This window comes from Hyperolius riggenbachi, chromosome 12 (genome assembly GCF_040937935.1).
Source record: "Hyperolius riggenbachi isolate aHypRig1 chromosome 12, aHypRig1.pri, whole genome shotgun sequence".
NCBI lineage: Eukaryota > Metazoa > Chordata > Amphibia > Anura > Hyperoliidae > Hyperolius > Hyperolius riggenbachi.
Genome location: NC_090657.1, coordinates 51,946,827 through 51,968,051, shown reverse-complemented (window position 1 = coordinate 51,968,051; position 21,225 = coordinate 51,946,827). Strand labels below are relative to the sequence as shown.

Sequence of the window (21,225 nt, the reverse complement as noted above, 5' to 3'; positions counted from 1 at the left end):
GCTACCACTCAGGTAGCTACATGAAACAAAAAAAAAAAGTGCAATGCAGCCTCCTTGGCGGAAAAATTGAACCGCCAAGGAGGTTAATCCCTACCGTGGTCATATGCTTATTGTAGTCCAGGGCCAATTAAGGGGGACGTTAACTTATCTATATTTTTGGCATATGGAAATAAACTAAATGCAGATGGTCCACTGGCTGGGATTTGAACTAGGGACCCAGCATTTTTGTTTTGAAGGCATTTCGAAGTCCATTGTCAGCATTGTGTGGTCCAACCATAAAGTTTGACTGTTGCCAGAGGGAGAAGGAAAGGGGGAGGGTTGTAAGACGTGGCATGGACTCCAATGGCACCTGATTTAAGCTTCAGTAGAAGGTGTTGAGGACAAGGTGGGATGTGGTATGCCACAGTAATCATAGTAACATGGCAGAGGACGATTTACAAATTCCACTTAGAGGCAATAAGATAGGATGCAGGTTGTTAATGTGACTGAACAATGGACCCCCCCCCCCCGTAGCATCAAGTGTTCTATCCTGGAACTGATCACTATTGTGAGCTATGCATGTTCCATTCTATTTTATACACACACAAATGTCTTGCATCAATATTTCACTGCACGGATATAACTCATCTTGAGCAACTGATGCTCTTCTGGCTGCTGGCCAAATTAGTAAAGGCATACATACCTAACAGGGCTTTTCTCTCTTTTCTGAGGGCTCCTGCTCTTTGACCTACGCCTGAAATAAAAAAACACAGAGTTAGGAGATGACAAAATTACAAAAACTGCAAAACTGAAATGGAAACATTCACATACCTCAGTTTCACACCGCCATGTGGTATTCCCATCTTCCCACGCATGGAGCCACCACCAAATTTCGGTCCAGAGCTTAAAAAGGGAGGAGGAAAAAAAAATTTAAAAAAAAAAACAAAAAAAACACTTTTTTAAATTTAGTACAATTTTATGTGAAAACACTTAGGGCTTATTTCCACTGGGCGCCAGATCCGTTTACGAATAAGATGCAGCACCCGTGCTGCTGCAAAGCCGCAGCCTAATCGCTGTAGCCATGCCATGCACCACTATAGGAATTCAGATGCATGTTGTGAAAAACTGCTGCATGCTGCTCAGAATCACTTTCCTGGACTTTTACTCTATACTAAGATCCTTCTAAAAAAAAAAAAAAAAATTGATTGCACTACTGGTGTAGTGGAAACACCGTGAAGCATATCTGTTCTATAAATTCTCCAAATATTCTACAATGCTGCCAAGAATCGCACCAGCATGCGATTTGGTAGGTTTCAGAGCAGTTGGGGACAGGCTCTTGGGGGTGGCAGCTCCAGGGCTTGACTGCGTTCACATATGGTGTTACATGCTGGTTCTGGGGCCCCGGGCAGTGAGAGTTCCCGGGGCCCCAGGCTGGCTTGTGCACCATTGTTTTTAATTTTATTGTAGATTCCCATGCAGTTTAGTTAGGAGGGGGCCAGATGAGAGGGAATATCCTGCACGCTTGTGCCCCCTGCTGGTCATATAGCCATTGTCTATATGCAACTGAAGCTCTCTCTAACGATTGGCTGACCTGCTCAGCGTCTGCTTGATTAATCACTGCAGACTAGGTGTAATGTGTGTGTGCACTTCTCATTGGCTTATAAGCAGCCTGCAGGCTTTATAAAGCAGCAGAGGACTGTTTGGGAGTGAGTATTTCCCTTTGTGTGTTTGGTCAGATTGGCAAGCTATTGTCTGAATGCTTAGTATTTGGACTGAGTGGAAACGAGCCTTAAAGAGACTCTCGACTCCCACAAATGAAATGAGGTTTTTACTTTAACTATTTCACATTCCTGGACGTGAAACTCACGTCCAGGAAGCCATGTGCGCTCCTGCGCGTCCACGCGGCCGATCGCGCGCGTGCACGCGCGCGATCGGCCGGCGGTTTGTTAGCCAGTGAATCAGTGAATCGGGCAACGGTGCCCGATCACTGATTCCTCTCCCCCGCAGAAAAAGCGACAGCTTCTCTCGGAAGCTACGCTTTTTCTGCCTCCTATGTCGCTCTAAGCGTACGTGGTACGCTTAGAGTGACGTCACTGTAAACAACTCATGGCTGCCATCTTGTGGCCAAAAAGTAAACTACATCTAAATGTTAAATAAAAATAAAAATACACATATATTTACAAAAAAAATACAATTTCAATCCCACCCTCCCAAAAATACCCACATAAAATGTTTAATTAAAAAAAAAAAAAAACATTACAATTAAAAAAAAAAAAAAACACAAATATTTACCTAAGGGTCTAAACTTTTTAAATATCTATGTAAAGATGAAATATTTCTTTTTTTTTTTTATTATAAGCTTGTAAATAGTGATGAATGCAAAACGGAAAAAATGCACTTTTATTTCCAAATAAAATATTGTCGCCATACATTGTGATAGGGACATAATTTAAATGGTGTAATAAACGGGACAAATGGGCATATACAATACGTGGGTTTTAATTATGGAGGCATGTATTATTTTAAAACTATAATTGCCGAAAAGTGAGAAATAATGATTTGTTTCCGTTTTCTTCTTATTCTTCCTTTTAAAATGCATTTACAGTAAAGTGGCTCTTAGTAAAATGTACCCCCCAAAGAAAGCCTAATTGGTGGCGGAAAAAACAAGATATAGATCAGTTCATTGTGATAAGTAGTAATAAAGTTATAGGCTAATGAATGGGAGGTGAACATTGTTCGGATGCATGAAGCGAAAAACGACTGAATGCGAACTGGTTAAAAACCTCATTAAAGCGGATCTGAGATAAAAAACTAACTATAACAAGTAACTTGTCCATATATCTTATGTACAGTTTAGATGGTTTAAAGAGAACCCGAGGTGTGTTTTAAGAATGTTATCTGCATACAGAGGCTGGATCTGCCTATACAGCCCAGCCTCTGTTGCTACCCCAAACCCCACTCTGCACTCTGCAATCCCTCATAAATCACAGCCATGCTCTGAGGCTGTGTTTACATCTGTAGTGTCAGTCTCAGCTGCTCCCCCGCCTCCTGCATAGCTCCGGTCCCTGCCCCCATCCCTTCCCTCCAATCAGCAGGGAGGGAAGGGTTGCAGGCGGGGACTGGAGTTCTGCAGGAGGCGGGGAGAGCAGCAGACTGACACTATAGAGATAAACACAGCCAGCTCTGACAAGCTGTTTGTCAGCAGCGTGGCTGTGATTTATGATGGATTGCAGAGTGCAGGGGGACCTTAGGGGGGTTTGGGATAGCAACAGAGGCTGGGCTGTATAGGCAGATCCAGCCTCTGTATGCAGATAATAATCTTCAAACCCACCTCGGGTTCTCTTTAAACAGCAAATCTGTCTGCATACTGCTTTAATAGCATATGATTATTTCTTCCTGTGATACTATGACAGCAGCCATGTTTGTAAACATTTCACAGAGGCAGGCTTATCTGCACCATCAGCACTCAGACTGAAAAAAACCTAATCCCCCCCTCCTCCTCTCTGCCTCCAAAATATCTGGCTAGTAATACCTCCCCCTCCTCCTGCCCAGACTGAGCTCCCATGAGCCCTTGCTACTGCCTTGGCTCTATGAAAACTGTGGGTGGGGCTTATTTAGATTATAGGGAATTAAAACAAAAAAGTATTTGGCTTGAGGAATGCCCTATAAACTATAGGAAAGGAACACAATTACGCTATAAGTAAAAGTTCATCTCGGATCCACTTTAACATTATTGCCCCTCTTAAAGAGGAACTCCAGTGAAAATAATGTAGTAAAAAAAGTGCTTCATTTTTTACCATAATTATGTATAAATGATTTAGTCAGTGTTTGCTCATTGTAAAATCTTTCCTCTCCCAGATTCACATTCTGACATTTATTACATGGTGACATTGTTACTGTGGGCAGGTTATTTAGCGGTTTCTAGCTGCTCTGTCTGTTACAGACAGCTAATAACAGCTATTTCCTGTCTCTGAACATTGTTACATTGTGGCAGTTTGCCAGCAGTACCGCGGTATTCAGAGCCTCTTGTGGGAGGGGTTTCAGCACAAAATCAGTCACACAGCGCCCCCTGATGGTCTGTTTGTGAAAATCATTGTCTTTCTCATGTAAAATGGGGTATCAGCTACTGATTGGGAAAAAGTTCAATTCTTGGTTGGAGTTTCTCTTTAAAACGCGTCTGAAAACACCGTCATTCACCCAAAACTCTCGGGGTTACATCGCAGGCTCCTTCCACATATAGGCAGAGCAGCATTTTCCACTGACACTGTGCAAAGCATGATGGGATTTCTGATGAGGTTCTGCTGTTTTGACGCAAATTTGTTTTTTTACAGTTTGAATTTGACATTTGAAGCCTAGTGTGTGCAGCTGGGAGGAGTAATCAGGACACAGGACAGTTGGAACTGTGTCTCATGCTCCCTGTCACCTCCTTTCAACCAAAAAGATGGCTGCCCCCATGAAATCACAAACATTTGCCTGTTCTTTTAAAACAGTGTGGGTAAGAGATTATATTACATCATTAACTTAATGTCAGTATCTTTGTTTAGGTTTAAGTTCCCCTTTGAACAATTTTCTGAATGCCTCTGCACCAGTCCCCAGTAAAACAGAAAAATAATTTTAAATGCTCTCTCCTGAATTTCAAAGTCCTGACCAACCTTGGCCCTAGTCAACTTACAAAATATCAGAACCATACTACAAAATCTATCAAAGTGTGAGGCACACATCAGATTCCTGTCAGGTTTAATCTGACAAATCTGATGGTCAAATCTGGTGGGAATCTGTAAGTGTATGGCCACCTTTAGTACACAAAAGTTGGGGGAGGGGCAAAAAATCCCCCTAAACTTACTATGGGCTGCGGTAATGGCCTCCTCTGAAGCGGCGTTCTCTGCTCTTTGAACGGCTCCTACGCCGCTCCTTACTGCGACTACGCTTTTTCTCTCGGCTCCTGCTCCTTTTCTTCTCCCGTTCCTTACTGTGCTTACGAGTCTTGCTCCGGCTGCGCTTCCTCTCGCGACTGCGGCTCCGGCTCTTACTCTTCTTTTTCCTTCATGAAAGGAACAAGATCGTTATGACACAGCATTTTTTGAACTTCACCCTTACCTGATCAGGAAACTGCCGCTGCCCATTTGATTCAAAATTACCTATTAATTCTTCACAGCTGCGGAAGAATACATCTACAGTTATGAACAGATACCACACTGAAGAGAAAAAAAAATAATTTAGAAAAATAGCAAAATGCCATTGAAAAATATTTAATCTACCTTGTATACCCTCCTCAATTTAAACTTCAACTGATACTTCTGGGAAGTGTTGGGAAAGGTCTGAAAATTGGAGGCAGCATTCAGTATAACCAAGGCGGGCAATTTATTACTGCTAATAACGTTAAGCATATAGCGTACAAGAATTATGTTAGTATTGTAACAGAACAGTCACCTGCAGAGTATCACACTCAACCCCTGAACATGTGTAACAAAAGAAAAGTCGGTGTCTGCCATTTCCAGAACTTATTCGCACTACTGTGACTGTATAGAACGGACATGTGATTGGCAAGCGTGAATATGTGCTTCTCCTGGCAGTGATCAAGGATTGTATCTCACTTCTGTGTGTATGTGATAGTCTCAGAGCATTGCCACTGGTTTCCATGCCAGAATGATGCACTGACAATTTCTGCATTCTGCAAAAAAAAGACAGCAATGGAAGCATTACTAATGTTAAAATGAACAATCTTAAGGGAGTGGTAAAATACTTGATAACAGATTTACTTACCTGGGACTTCCTCCAGCACCTAGATTCCTTAGAGTCATTCACCACAGTTCTTCCCCTCAGCCACTCTTCTGGGGTACCCTCCTTAGTAGCCACCGACCAGGCGCATGCAAGCGCCACTCAGTCACGTTCTGCGCAGGCCAGCAAAGAACGCTGCTGTCCACAAGACTGCAACCGCAAGCGGCGCATACACATGCTCACATAGTAGCTGCGCTACTGAGGGGACCCCTGAACAGTGTGCAGGCGGAAATGCGGTGAGGGACACAGGTTTCTAGGGGCTGGAAGAAGCCGCAGGTAGGTATGAGCTCCGGATGAAATCCAAATGAGTTTCATTCGGATTTCATCCTCTCAATTAGTACAGCTGAGCGGGTGTGTGCGGGGGTTAAAACTTACCCAGCAGCCGTCGTCTTAAACACTTCCTCCTTCCGGGTTAAAGGAGGAAGTGTAGTAGTCATGTGACGCAGCTTGGAAACGGGGTAAAGAAGAGGGCTGCTGGGTACGTTTAACACCCGCTCAGCTGCACTAATTATGAAACTGATTCAGATTTCATCCGGAGCTCATCTCTACCTGCGGCTTCTTCCAGCCCCTAAAAGCCCCTGTGCCCGGAAATCATCACTGGCCCCAGGTAAGTAAATCTGCCATCAAGTATCTTGTTTCAGGTTATCCTTTAAGCTGGACATAGACAGGAAAAAGTATGGGCTGTGGAGAGAAGACACAGCAGGAAGCAATAGTAGATGGGCCAGAGAAGCTCTGCTGCGGCCTCGATCAGGTTGAAATCGAACGCAGCTAATGACACACTTCCAACCCACCACAGAAGTAATCGATTGATTCTCTTTGGGAGGCAAAAAAATCAATCATTCAGGAATTTCTTGCTTCATCAAAAAATATGAACTAGTGTGTAGTTTAGCTAAAAGACTGCAGCAGTGGGCATTATGTGCTCCCATACTTAAAGGAGTTCTGTAAGGGGTTTCTGAGGAGAAAAACAGACACTTACCTTGGGCGTCTATCAGCCCCCTGCAGCGGTAATGTCCCACGGTGGCGTCCTCCCATCTGCCGTTCGCCGCCGCCGGCCCCGGTCTAGCGTATCATGGGATCCAACTGTGGCTGCGCTACAGTGGTCGCGCACCCGCTCGCTTCCGCCTGCGTCATCGGAAGCTTACTGCGCAAGCGCAGTACAAGGCTCCATTGCTGCGGGGAACGGCGGATGGGAGCAGGACGGCGTGGGACATTAACGCTGCAGGGGCTGATAGAAGCCCCAGGTAAGTGGCAGTTTTTCTCCTCAGAAACCCCCACAAAACCACTTTAAAGTTTAAGAGTCCACTGGAGTATGTTCCAGTAATGGGGTATAATGCATAAAAAAATGTCTGCTTGTAGTGAAATTGTACCAGGGTAGAAAAGGTTCCACTTTAACGGAAAATCACCAGTCACAATTAACTGGTTTTACGCACATTGCCGAAGTTTTGCCACTTTAAACGTTCCACTTTTAACATTAGTAACATTTATTGCAGTTTATGGAAAAAATAACGGTTGCACATATGAACTTCAAAGTGCAATAGTTGAATAAAAGAATGTACATGATTGAGTCACCCTGGGGAATAAACCACTTGTGTGTGTCTGTGTGTGATGATAGACTACTGTGCTCTAAATTGTTCCCATTTCAACAGGGGTGTCAAACCCAAATACAAAGTGGGCCACAATTGTACACTGGGAACTAGTTACTGGCCAACCTCAATGTCTACTGCCCACCTTTCTCCCTCATGTTCCCTGGTGTCTAATGTCCCCCACCCAAATCCTATACAGTTCCCTGGTGTATACTGGTCCTCCCTCCCCTATACCGTTCCTTAAGGTTTAGTGCTTTCCCCCTACCTCCACCATATGGCTTCCCTGGTGTTTTAGGGCCTTACGCCCAATATAGCTTCCCTGGTGATCTAGAGTGGGCCAAACATAATGCAAAGTGGGGAAACCACTTAAGGGTCAAATGCAATGGCTCTAAGGACCATTTGTAATGCAGAAAGCAAGAAAACCATAATAAACCGCCATGCTGAAGCCCTGTGCAGACAAACTTCTGATGGATGAAATGGTAATTTGGCTTTGGCCAATAGTTATCTACACAATGCCCACCCTTTTGTGGCGAACAAAGCTGGGGAAACTGGCCACCTCACATATTTCCAGACAGTAATTTGGGGACTTGCTTCCATGGAGGAGGGGGGGGGGGGGGGGAACACTGGCAGCAGAGCTGCCAGCCAAAATGTATCACAAGTGATTTAGTCCTAACAAAGAATAATGGCTATATGGGGCTAATGCTGGATACACACGGTGCGTTCGTGCCAGGGCTGTGGAGTCGGAGTCGTGGAGTCGGGCAATTTTGGGTGCCTGGAGTCGGAGTCGGGAAAAAATGCACCGACTCCGACTGAATTTGTAACTGTAATTAAAATAGAAAATATGATAAAATGTTCTATTTCTCAGATAAAAAAGTCATTAAAAATAATGTATATATACAGTAATAGCTGTGCTTAGTCCACAAAAATGAAATAAACCAATCAAAATTAGTTACTTGTGCTGCTTCAATAAAGCAGTCCCCGTATTTTTAAGGTCAGATATACAGATCTGATTGTGACTGTATATATGATGTGTACACAGGAATCTCTTATATATACGAAATAACATCTATGCTGTAAGAATAAAGCCTGATGTGTAGCTGTGTCACTAATAGAGATGGTCAACGAGATGGAAATAATTATGCATCGATGCTGATTTATGCAAATGTATGCACTCCCTTTGCTGATGAAATCAAATAATTTGATATGTTGTTAAAATTTGGTTTGGTGACTACAAATTAAAGGGTACCTGAGATGGATGAAAAGTAACGTTTTATACATACCTGGGGCTTCCTCCAGCCCCCTTCAGGTTAATCGGTCCCTCGCTGTCCTCCACCACCCGGATCTTCTGCTATGAGTCCTGGTAATTCAGCCAGTCAGCGCTGTCCGGCCGCATGCCGCTCCCACAGCCAGGAACATTCTGCACCTGCGCAATAGTGCTGCACAGGTGTAGTATGCTCCTGGCGGCGGAGTGTGTTTATGCGCACTACGCCCGACGGGCTCAAGTACCTGGACGCATAGCAGAAGATCCAGGTGGTGGAGGAGGACAACGAGGGACTGATTATCCTGAAGGAGGCTGGAGGAAGCCCCAGGTATGTATAAAACTTTAATTTCATCTGTCTCAGGTTTACTTTGTTACACAGTAGTACTATACTCTACATATGCACTCCCCACAGAGCTGCAGGGAATCCACTGAGAATGCTGTGCACATTGAACACAGAGGTGTTGTCTGTTTACAATCTCCTCATTCCCCTGCAGAGTACCTGCACATCACTCTTACATGTACCCACACTTACATTGCCTGGGGCCTGATAGATGTTCTTTGTTCCGGTTTGTACCTTTTACAAGTACTCTTACCAAGGACTAGTTTTAGTCTAAAGGGAATAAATATAGTAGTCTACATATCCTTCTCACTTCAGTTGTCTTGTAAAATTCCTAAGCGTTGGCAGTTAAGAGACGAATTTCATGTTACATACTTTTAATCAACAAAATTGTAATATGCAAATTAGAGGAGTCGGAGTCGAGGAGTCGGAGTCGGTGGAATCCTAAACTGAGGAGTCGGAGTCGGTGGATTTTTGGACCGACTCCACAGCCCTGGTTCGTGCACTCGATTTTCCCGTCGATTCGTTTATTTCCAACATGTCCGATTTGGATTTCGATGGATCGTTAGGTCGATTCGCATGCAAAGTATGCCGAATCGACCTAACGATCCATCGAAATCCAAATCGGACATGTTGGAAATAAACGAATCGACGAGAATCGACGGGAAAATCGAGTGCACGAACGCACCGTGTGTATCCAGCATAAACTCTAAATGATTGTGCTGCTTTTGTAACTAGACATAGGGAAATTGTGGCAGTAAAAATGGTTCCTATTTAATACAAGAACCTGCTATAAAAGTTTCTAGTTAAGGTTAAAACCCATTCAGGTGAATGTAGAGTACATTCCCCAAATCCCAGTCCACTGAGCCCAGTTAACCACTTCGCCATATCTGGACGCATATATCCGTCCAGATAGGCAGTGGTGCTGCAGCCGTGTGTTGCGCGCGATCGGGCGCGCGCCCGCGCGCGCCCCTGCTACCTCCCGCTGCCCCCCCGATCAGTGAATGGGAATATAATTCCCATTCACCGATCCAAGTCCCCGGCAGAAATACCGACGCTTTCTCATCAGAGAGCGTGGTATTTCTGCCCCCAGGAAACAACTTCTCTTCATTTTAGTTCCTAGATGCGACATCGTTCGCATCTAGGAACTTTTTGAATGTGGCCATCTTGTGGCTAAATAGTAAACTGCACCCACATACCTGTATTGAATAAAAAATACATTATTTTACATCTAAAATTGGCTATTTACCTCCCAAACTAAAATTACCCAAATACATTTTTGTATTAAAAAAAATAATAAAAAAAATTACAATTAAAAAAAAAAAAACTACATAAATAGTTACCTAAGGGTCTGAACTTTTTAAATATACATGTCAAGAGAGTATCTTATTACATTTTTTAAAATTATAAGCTTGTAAATAGTGATCGACGCAAATTGAAAAAATGCACCTTTATTTCTAAATAAAATATCGGCGCCATAAATTGTGATAGGGACGTAATTTAAATGGTGTAATAAGCGGGACAAATGGGCACATAAAATGCATGGGTTTTAATTACTGTAGCATGTATTAATTTTAAACTATAATGGCTAAAAACTGAGAAATAATGTTTTTTTTCCATTTCTATCTTAATCTTCCTGTTAAAATGTATTTACAGTAAAGTGGCTCTTAGCAAAATGTACTACCTAAAGAAAGCCTAATTAGTGGCGGAAAAAACGAGATATAGATCAATTAATTTTGATAAGTAGCGATAAAGTTATTAGCGAATGAATGGGAGGTGAACATTGCTTGGATGCATAAGATTTTCGAAGCTGTAGGCTGAAGTGGTTAAAGGAGAATCCATCAGTGGCTGCAGTATCTGTCACTGCTTTTAAAGGGAATGTATAGTGATTTTTGCAGTTTTTCATTTATTATGTTTGGCACACTAAAAAAAAAACCCCAGTTTTAATCAGTAAAATATCACAATTTTTTTTCAGAGCTCCATCTGCTGATGAAACAAGAAAAGCCTTATTATGCGACAGCTAGATGGGGAACAACTGGGCCTTATTACAAGGCTGCAGTCTGCAGACTTGGCAACAAATAAAAAGTTATGATATCTATGTGCAGAAGAACTGATCTAGTATGCTAAAGATTATCTCCTGGTAACCAAAGTATCCTTTTTACTATATTACACTACAGAAGTGTACAACAGCATGGGGTGAAGATAGTGACTCCAGGAAGACTATACACAACTACCTCATGTCAGTATGCCAGATAGCATACACCACAGCGCATATTGTCAGAATTAGAGCCACTCACTAGTTGACATCTGTCCCTGCCTGAAACTTCAGCCAATGAGGTTTTGTGCAGTCACTTCATCTGGGGAGCCTTATGACAAAGCTGTAAGGGCATGTACACACTGCTGCGCTTTTAAAATCACATGCTTTTTTAATCGCAAGGTCTTTTGAAAAATCATGAAAATCGTGCAGATCTGTACAAACTGGTGCAATGCGTTTTTTAAATTTTCATGCAGGCTTTGCAATTTAAAAATCGCTTGTGATTTTAAGAAAGCAGCGCAAGCGCAGCTGTGTGTACAGGCCCTTAGACAAAGCTGTACTAGGTTTCCATTTGTGCGATTTTTTTCCACAAATGTTCACAATCAAAAAAACTTGCATGTACATGAAAACCAATGATTGTGAATTGGCTAGTTTCCATTTCATGTGAATTTTCGCATGAAATTGTATGGACACAAAAAAAAAACCTGACAGACTGTTATATACTCTTGCAACCTGCAACTGATTTTACATACATCATGCAAAACAAAAAACCACACCGAAAAAATAAAATAAAAATAAAAATAAAAAATAAAAAAAACAAAACAAACAAAAAAAAAAATCGGTACTTATCCGTTAGCCGGGCGCATCCGGCAGGTGGCGACAAAACTCCACCAGAGTTACATCTTTCCCTACTATCCATGTCGGCCTGGAGGGGGAATAGTAATTAGCGCCACCTGCCGGATGCGCCCGGCTAACGGATAAGTACCAAAAAAATCACATTCAAATGCAAATTTTTGCAATCGTATTCTTAAGATGGCCACTAACGATACAATCTTTTTCATCCAATCTTACCATTTTTATGTAATATAGGGTAACTGCCTAAATTATCCATTCAATACATTCACACAATTTACCCTTCTACTACATAGATTTGGTAAAATTGGATGAAAAAGATTGGATCATTAGTGGCCACCCTTACTAGAAAAGGAAACACATCACGTTACTAGGCAGAATATGTAACCTACAACCATTGTCAAAATTTGCTTAAAAACGCATGTAAAATACTAGGTTTGAAAACGCAATGCTACAATGAAAAATTTGCCTAGGCTGGGTGACACTTAACTGCATGCTGTGGAGTTTAAGTGTGGAGAAGCTTCTACCATAGCTGTACAGCTTGAGCTGTTTGCTTATATCTGTTTATTTTTTTTTTTATTTGCTTGTTTAAACATGGTTTAATAAGCTTGCTTATTTATGGAAACAAATTTTTTTCTTCTTTCCTTAAAGTAAATAAGTCTGGCTTTCCATGTAAGAGGTTTTTTGGTCCCTTTGAGCCCCTTACAATATCCTTGTGGTTCTGGGTAACTCTGTGCTGTCTGTCCTACTTCATATTTTGAAACAGCTGTATGAATGTTGAGTTATAAAAACCTCATTATGTTCTAAATGTAAACCTGAATAATTGAAATTACCTTTTGTTTTAGGAAAGCAAATTTACAATTAGCAATTCTTTTTTTATAAGAGGGCTTTTTGATCACTTTAAGCTTCTTACATCAATCTTTCATATGAGCTTGCTGCGAGAGTAAACAAAAATCTAGCAAGGTAGGGGAGTATACCTGCTACTCCTGAAGCATGTACCATCACTCCATGCTGTTCTAAAGGACCATTTTATCCAGTGATCTCACCCCACAAGTAGAGTTGGTGGACAATACAATGGTTCCCAGAACACAATCACAGTTCTTCAGGAGACAAGCACCTCTGCTGCACATAAGTTCATAATGCATTACTGCTGTCAGAGGACTAGGAGGTTACACAGTAAAGATACAAGCAACCTTTACTGCTCAGTTCATCAATATTAGAGATTGTCTACTGCAACGATAAGGCGACCAATGTTACATTTTACAAGCACTGAACACTGCAATATTTGCACATAAAAAAAAGGTGCTAAAAAAAACTAAATGTATAAAAAGCAAAACTGCACAATCCCTTTAAAAGAAATATTTCCGTTCCCACAGATAATTTCAACAATGAACAAGGCCCATACACAAGACAAACATCTGATCCAGAATCAAATGTATATTTGACTTGTTCAAACATTTTCATCCTGACTCAAATGGTGGATTAACCTGGATTTGCTTTTCCATGCCCAACACTGCTTTAACTACTCCATGTTAAGCTGTTGGTAAGATTTCCGCACATGAACTCCCATCGTCCTATCTACAGACATAAATAAGTGACCTGAGAATGCATGTTTATGAAGAAACTTTTGCAAGATATTTCAGTGGCTGGCTTGTGCTAATAAGCTCTGTAACCAGCTAGCAAATTCTTCCACGGACAGTGGTACAGCATTGCAGATATAAAGAACATATTTGTACTCACTTCTTACTGCGCTCTTCATGTCCATTTGCACTGTTCAGTTTGTTCTCGTCCTAAGCAAGGTTGATAGAAGAACATCATGAGGGCGAGGAGGAAATATTTCAAGTGGGTAAAGGGTAAAGGGAATAGGAATGAGAGAATAAAAACATATTTAATGACTAGGAAGCTAACAAAGTATGTGTTGGAAGGCTACAAAAAAAAGGGAAAATATACATGGGAATATTTGTTTAAAAGCACTCCACTACGGATGTAAACAGTGGATTGCATAGACTATGATTAAACTAGTAGTGCAACTTGTTTTTAGTAGTCTGTGCTTAAATACATGTTGTAGAGCATCCTGTGACTGTAAAATGCAACGGTTTTAGCTACATGTGAAAGATAGTATTGGTTTAAGCAATGGTTGGGGGTGCTGTGGTCCTTGTGATGAGTACCAAGGCTATCGTTTGCCTAAGCCCCAAGTGGCCACGCTAGCAGCAACCACTATCCATTTCCTGTGACCGATGCCATTCCTGAGATCTTCGCCCATTTTCCTTGGAGGGTTGGGACTGTAAGAGCTTGATGCCACCTCTGTCACACATCACGCCCTGAAGCAAACAGGGATTCACACTGCTTTAGTAACGTCGACTCCCAAGAAAAAAAATATATCAGCAAATATGCACCTGTCCAACCTACACAATCCCCTACAGCCACACCTAACATGAAATCACCCAGGCTTGACTAAAAGGCTTTAGCAGCCAAACTATTATGTTTAGGGGATACTTAAAAACTTTAGGCACAATACAGAAATACAAGTCTAAGTAAACAAATATGGTGGATAAAAAGGCCATAACAGGGGTTCAAACAAAGCTACTTAAATATACACCACTTCATTGTGACCAAATTATTATAAACTGGGCGGGTCTAGCATGCAAATTATTTAACGTCCAGTTGAAAGTAATGGGTATACACCTGCTTTTCCAAAATAGGAACTCTGCATTTAATGTGTACAGCTATGGTATACATTACAGTTTGAACCCTGGGGTTTACAGAACCTGAGAATGTTGCTAAACGTATAGCTCAGGACACCATAACAGCTATATAACATTATGGCAAAAAACAAAAATAAAATAAAAACAAAAAAAATGAGACAGACTAATAAGTGGGAGGTCCAAGAATTTTGGTCACTTTTTATAGTTATTTAGAGGCTGGATGCTTCCCACTCTCCAGTAAAGAATTTTCACCAGTTTTTATATTAAATTCAAATTTAAAAAAAATTAAATAAAAAATACATCATTAAACATGAGCAGAATAAAATCTGCTAGAACTCTCCTCTTCGTGGCTGGTGAAAAATGGATATTCTTGGAACCCCAATTCTTTTTTTTTAATTATTATTTTTTCCCATAAATCACTGCATTCACCTTGTTGCTTTGCCAAACCGAGGCTCGGCAGGTCAAAGGTAAGACTCTTTTTTACCTAGGGGACCACGGTACAGCGATACGTCACTCAATTACTACCTTATGATTGACAGTTCACACTGGAATCAAAGGTGAATTCATGGGAGTAGAGGTGATATATCGTTAGGCAAGTCTACAAAAAGAGATAGATGGGCATTTATTTATCATGCTGAAGTCAAACTACTGCACATAATCATCACAATAACAGCAAATATTTACTTTTCAAAGTTATGTAACAACTCCAAGGGATAAGTCACAAGAGCTCCAGGGGTGTTAGTTTACATTTCTGCAGTAGTCTCTTTAAAACTAATAACTACTATGTGTTGTAAATAAAGATAGGTAGCAGATCATTCTCACCTTCCTGTAAGGAGCTTCCAGCATAGCTTCTATGTCAAAATCATCAGCCATTTTGATTGAACTAAGAGAAAGAGAAAAAAAAGAAAAGGTTTGTTAATGTACTATAGAGTCATATGACTTCTAACAGTTTCCTCCAAATCTGCCGTGCATCTATACCGTCATGTTCTCTGGGTAGCCTTACATATACACATACCTATGTATAGAGGATAGGACTAGTATATTACACTTCAATTTTGCAATTAAAGTTTATTGAAAACTTAATAGTACAGATCTGTAGTACATGCATGACGTAAATTTACATACAATAAGTACAACTGTAGCTTAGTATAACTTAACAACCAGAACAACACTTATAGCAGGGTATAAAGTTTATATCTTATGGTATAATCATAGTATTCAGAGAACAATACTGTGTAGTCCTTCAAGACAATAGTTAAAAATGCTTATTCAAAAATATCACCTCAGAATAGTCCTAAATACCTATGGCTAAGTATCCAGGGCTAAGCCTTGCAAAATTAACATCGTCTGCCATCTATCACGCAAGGAAGAAGAGTATAGGAAAAGTACAGGAAAAAGGGAAAGGTAAGTGTCAAGTTTAATCATTGCACATATGCCGTTTATATTCCTCCGTGCATTGGAACTCGTTCCAGGAGGACCAAGTCAAAGTGTATTGTTCCGCATTGTCTAGTGACAGGAGAATCATGTGTTCCATGGTCTCTATGTTGTCTACTTTTTTCAGCCATGATCTAACTGAGGGAGTGAGAGGAGATTTCCAATGGAGGGGAATCATGGCCCTAGCCGCGTTGACCAGATGAATAACAATAGATTTTTTGTACATTTTTATTGAGTCAGGAGTAGGAGACGACCAGGAGCAAAGGCAATCTTATCGCATGATATTTTTTCTATTAAGCGATGTATTTCAGTCCAGAATGGGACAATCTTAGGACAAGCCCAAAACACGTGTAGGATGTCACTTCCAGGTGAGCCACATCTCCAGCATGTATCCGGAGAGGTAGGAAAAAAAAAGGAATAAAAGCTTTCCTTCTTTCAACTGACGCTGAAAAAGCGTTTGACAGGGTGGCCTGGGACTTTATACGGGCCAGCCTGTCAAGCCTAGGACTAGGAGATTCCATGTGTAAATGGATAGGCCTTCTCTACACCAATCCCACCGCTAGAATTAAGGTCAACGTGCTCCTTTCGGATAGGCTTTGCATTACCAACGGAACCAGACAGGGGTGCCCCCTGTCCCCCCTAATATACATACTTACCCTTGAGCCATTTCTCAATGCTATCAGAGCAGACCAAAGCATTCAGGGAGTGTTTGTGGGCCGCACCCATCATGTGGTAGCTGCTTTCGCAGACTTATTTTTTTTTTTTGCGTAATCCTTTAACCACTCTCCCAAACTTAATACAAAAATGTAAAGATTTTGGTAACCTCTCTAATTTAAAGATTAATTTCCACAAATCCCAAGCCTTAAATATTACTCTAGACTCGAATACTGTTTACTTATGCAAAACCAATTTTGCGTTTCAGTGGGCATCTGACTTTATCAGATATTTGGGAATCAACATTACAGGCGACCTCAAGGGGCTGTTTGCAGCGAACTTTCAAAAGATTGGCCTAACCCTACACTCCGATTTACAAAAATGGGGGACACAAAATCACATCTCATGGTTCGGAAGAATGGCCTCAATTAAAATGAATGTCTTGCCTAGAATTTTGTACATCAGCCAGTGCATCCCAATAGAATTGCCACCCAATTTTCTAAAATCGCTCCAGACACAAATTAATAAATTTATATGGGGGAACAAACCTCCTCGAATAAGCAGATCCACTTTATCTATCCCCAAAATGTTGGGGGGTATGGGTCTCCCAGACCTCCAGAAGTACCATATGGCAGCCCAGTTATGCAGAGTGGTGGAATGGGCTTCCCCAACCACCTCAAAACTATGGGTAGATATAGAACAAGTGACGGCAAAATGTAAAGTGGCAACCTTAGGCTGGGTAGATTACCCTCAGGTTAAACAATGTGCATGGAACAATCCCTTAATGGTCGCATCTGTGAAATGTATGAGACGCCATCTGCGTAATATGGGGTTTATACACAGCCCAGGCCCCCTGAACCCCATATGCTGTAACCCTGCTTTCACACCAGCAGGAGATATCCCCTTTATCTCTACATGGGAGGGAGGCGGTGTCCCGCGAGTAAGGGACTTTCTGACACGGGACCAAGTCATGCTCTACCAAGAGATGTCCTCAATAAGAGAAAACACTCCCTTATCTAAATGGCAGTACTTTCAGATAAGACATTTCTTGCAATCCTTGCTTAAAAATTCTACCTGGACATCTGACTTGACCGACTTTGAGAAATTATTGATATGTACTGAGCCACATAGACATTTGGTCTCACAGATATACCAAATGCTTGTGTCAACAATGATCCCATCTAAAATTAAATTTCAGGAGGCCTGGGAGAGGGATTTGGGGAGGGAGCTGGACGAGGAGCAGTGGCAGAAAATTTTCTTGTTCAATCACAAAGGCTCATTGAATGTTAATATCCAGGAAATGGGCTTCAAGATCTTATCAAGATGGTACAAAACACCCCAGATACTACATAAGATTTCCTTGCATAGGCTACACTTCAATTTTGGTGACAAATTGCCATAAAGACCTTGGCTCCCTGCCAAGCAACCTGTTCTGCCAAGGACACCTGAAGTGAGAGAGAGATGGAGGCTGCCATATACATTTCTTTTTAAGCAATACCAGTTGCCTGGCGGTCCTGCTGATCCTCTGCCTTGAACAAGCATGCAGCAGATCAGGTGTTTGACTTTTGTTACATCGGAGAAGATTAGCCGCATGTTTTTTTTTCTGGTGTAATTCAGACACCACAGCAGCCAAACAGATCAGCAGGGCTGCCAGGCACCCTTTATTGTTTAAAAGGAAATAAATATGTTAGCCTCAATATACTCCTTGCTTCAAGTTCCATTTAACTTTTGGCCATAATTTACAAGCCAAGTCTGATTACCTGCCAGCCTGTGAACGCCTGGTCACACACACTGTAAAGAAGCCCAAAACAATAAAAAACAATCATTCAGGATGATCGACGTTGCAACTATAGGTAAGCCCTTAAAGGATGTTGTCTATTATGACTATTTGCAGTTGGACTAAGCAACAATGTTTTGTCTATACACATCTCAGCTATCCGCCGAGTGCAAAAAAAGCATACAGAGCTGCATTTATACTGGCATCACTGCAAAGACTCTAGCCAATTTTCTCTTGTTTCAAAGTAATTAATCTGATTATAATAGCCTTCTGTGAAAATACTTGTTTTCCCTTATATGACTGGGAACTGGTGTGTGAATGGACCCTATAATGCCAACCAGAACAGCCTATGAATCTCTATGGGGAGAGGACGCAGACATCCACGAAAAGGATAGGGTCACCTGATTCTGATAGCTTATCTCTGCAATGTCCCCTAATACACTGCTGTAAGGTCCCATCCACATACAATAAATTGTTCTGAAACATGTTAGCATACGAAGGTCTCACGCATATAAGACGTTGCTGACATTTACCAAGGTCTCTCTCCCAGCCCAAAACCATACAGGCTGCTCCATCTACCTGGGAAATATTTAAAAGTGGTTAGGAAACATGACTTTGAAAGCACAGTTCACTAAAGAACAGTTAAAGCGGACCTAAACTTCCTCTCTGCTCTAAAAGATAAGCAACAGCATAATAAACATTTTTTTATACAGCTGTTAAAAATCCTGCAATACATCTGCAGTTTGTCTACTTCCTGCTTTCATGGAAGCAGACATAGGGTTAGAATCCTGTTAGGGAAGCAGACAGAGTTAACATCCAATTAGTTCTCTGCGGTTGCTGGTAGCTGAGGAATCTAATTACAACTTGTGAATAGTCACAGGTGAGGTGGAATTAGACAAGCTAAAGTTTCTCAATATATACAGGGTGCATTTTCATAAGTCTTTCTTCTGTCCAGTGCAAGAGTTCAGGTCCACTTTAAAAATGACCCAGAGATGAAAAATAAAATAGTAATAACAAGTTTTATACATACCTGGGGCTTCCTCCTGCCCCATCCGCTTGGATCGCTCCCACGCCGCAATCCTCTGCTGCCCGCAGCTTTGGGAACCGGGTCCCCCCCACATCAGTCAGTTAGAGACAGTCTAACATGAGAGGTGCGCTGTTTGCGTAGAGGGCGCACTTCTCATGCGCAGACTAGCTCCAACTGATGTGACGAGACCCGGTTCCCGAAGCTGCGGCGTGGGAGCGATCTGAGCAGACAGGGATGGAGGAAGCCCCAGGTATGTATAAAATTTTATTTATTTCAGCTCTGGTACACTAAGCCATGACATACACACAAGGAGATTGAAGCTGGCAGTCTGCATAAGCATGCAGTGTATCCATATACACCTAACGTTTGCATCTCCAGACATACACTTCGGTGGCCGGGGACAAGCTAGACATCACCATGGGAACGTCAAACCTGCAATACTAAAAGCAGCAAGAAGGATGCTTTCATACAGACTGGGAAGGAGGGGCTACGGAGCAGCCCCCTATAGATTAGTAAATCAACACTCCTATCCCTCCCCCCCTTGTGTCCCAGGGTCCCCTCCACTGCAAATGCAGACCTCGCCAAGTCGGCATCTTCTGCATCTGCGCACGGCCACACAGCCTGGAGCCAAGTACTGCACCTGTGCAGAACGCTCCCGTTCATGGGAGCATGACCGCACACTCGTGCAGGCGTACAAGATGTCGCCCTGAAATTGAAACGGAGGGGACACCAGCTGGGAGCAGACCTGTGGCGAGGGACAGAGATACCAGGGGCTGGAGGAAGCCCCAGGTAAGTAGATTTTGAAACCCCTGATGTATCCTTTAAGTTAACCAGGCAGGATAATTATCCAGCATCATTCATGGATAAGATGCTAGTGAAGAAGCCTCCTGTGGCACTGAGCGCCTGGATACATTCCATATACACTAGTCTCAGTGAACACCAGCTCCATAACCACTGTGCTCATTTATATAATAGAGCTTTAAAAGAGCTCTACCTTCTACAAAAGAATGGAAAAAAAAAAGCAGATAGCTCACAGTTTAAGAATGTGCCAATTTTTCAGCTGCCTAAAATATAGCATGATACTATTTCATAACTAGTCTTGCTTCAAAGTAATTCATTTTTATCATGTTGGCTGCCCGGCATCTCACTAAAATGCTGAAAAGCATTTGGCGGCTTCAGGCGCTCACTCCAGAAGGAACAGGAGATTGCGGTCCTAAACGGCCCTAGAAGCAACAAGTCGCATCAAACGATTGCATTATACATATTAAAGAACTGTATCTGGTTACATCATAGTATTAAGCTGAGGTGAGCCAGACGGAAGCCCATTTCACACTACAGACAGACAATTTGATCAAATTATTGAAATGCAGTTTTCCAATCACTAGGATTGGAAAAAGTATTCTAAACTGCGGTGTGGCACCCTCACTAGCGCGAGTGGATTCTCTGCAATCAGCAACCGCACTGTATGCTGCATTTTTTTGGTGCAATGCCGTTCAGCCCCATTCAATGGGACTTCGAAATCAAGCCAAAAATCAAATTGCAAACACACCGGTCAAATATGTTTTTCCTGTGCACCATGTTTTTTAAAGCGGGATTGTCACCACAAATTTCAACAGCAACTGGCAAAAGTGTATTAAGTGATAAAGATGCTAATCCTGCAATCAAATTTATTTTTTTACTGTTATGATTTTGGAGTTATCACATAACTTACAATGGGAAGAGAGGAGAGAATGTCAGGACTGCTGTCAATTGCTTTATTGTGCTCTTGAAGTAGAAATATTTGCTGCATAAGGTGCATACATG

General features: G+C 41.8%; 1 protein-coding gene across 5 annotated transcripts in view; it reads right to left on the bottom strand.

Moving 5' to 3' along the window:
- RBM39 (RNA binding motif protein 39) overlaps nucleotides 1-21,225 on the bottom strand; it is a 63,096-nt gene that overhangs the window by 20,271 nt on the left and 21,600 nt on the right. For all 5 annotated transcript variants that reach the window (XM_068263947.1, XM_068263948.1, XM_068263949.1 and 2 more), the window contains 5 exons: nucleotides 15,353-15,413; nucleotides 13,566-13,615; nucleotides 4,823-5,020; nucleotides 811-882; nucleotides 683-733 (listed from right to left, as the gene is read on the bottom strand). In XM_068263947.1, coding sequence (XP_068120048.1) covers nucleotides 683-733; nucleotides 811-882; nucleotides 4,823-5,020; nucleotides 13,566-13,615; nucleotides 15,353-15,403 — 422 coding nt within the window. In that variant the 5' untranslated portion in view covers nucleotides 15,404-15,413. The remainder of the gene's footprint in view (nucleotides 1-682; nucleotides 734-810; nucleotides 883-4,822; nucleotides 5,021-13,565; nucleotides 13,616-15,352; nucleotides 15,414-21,225) is intronic.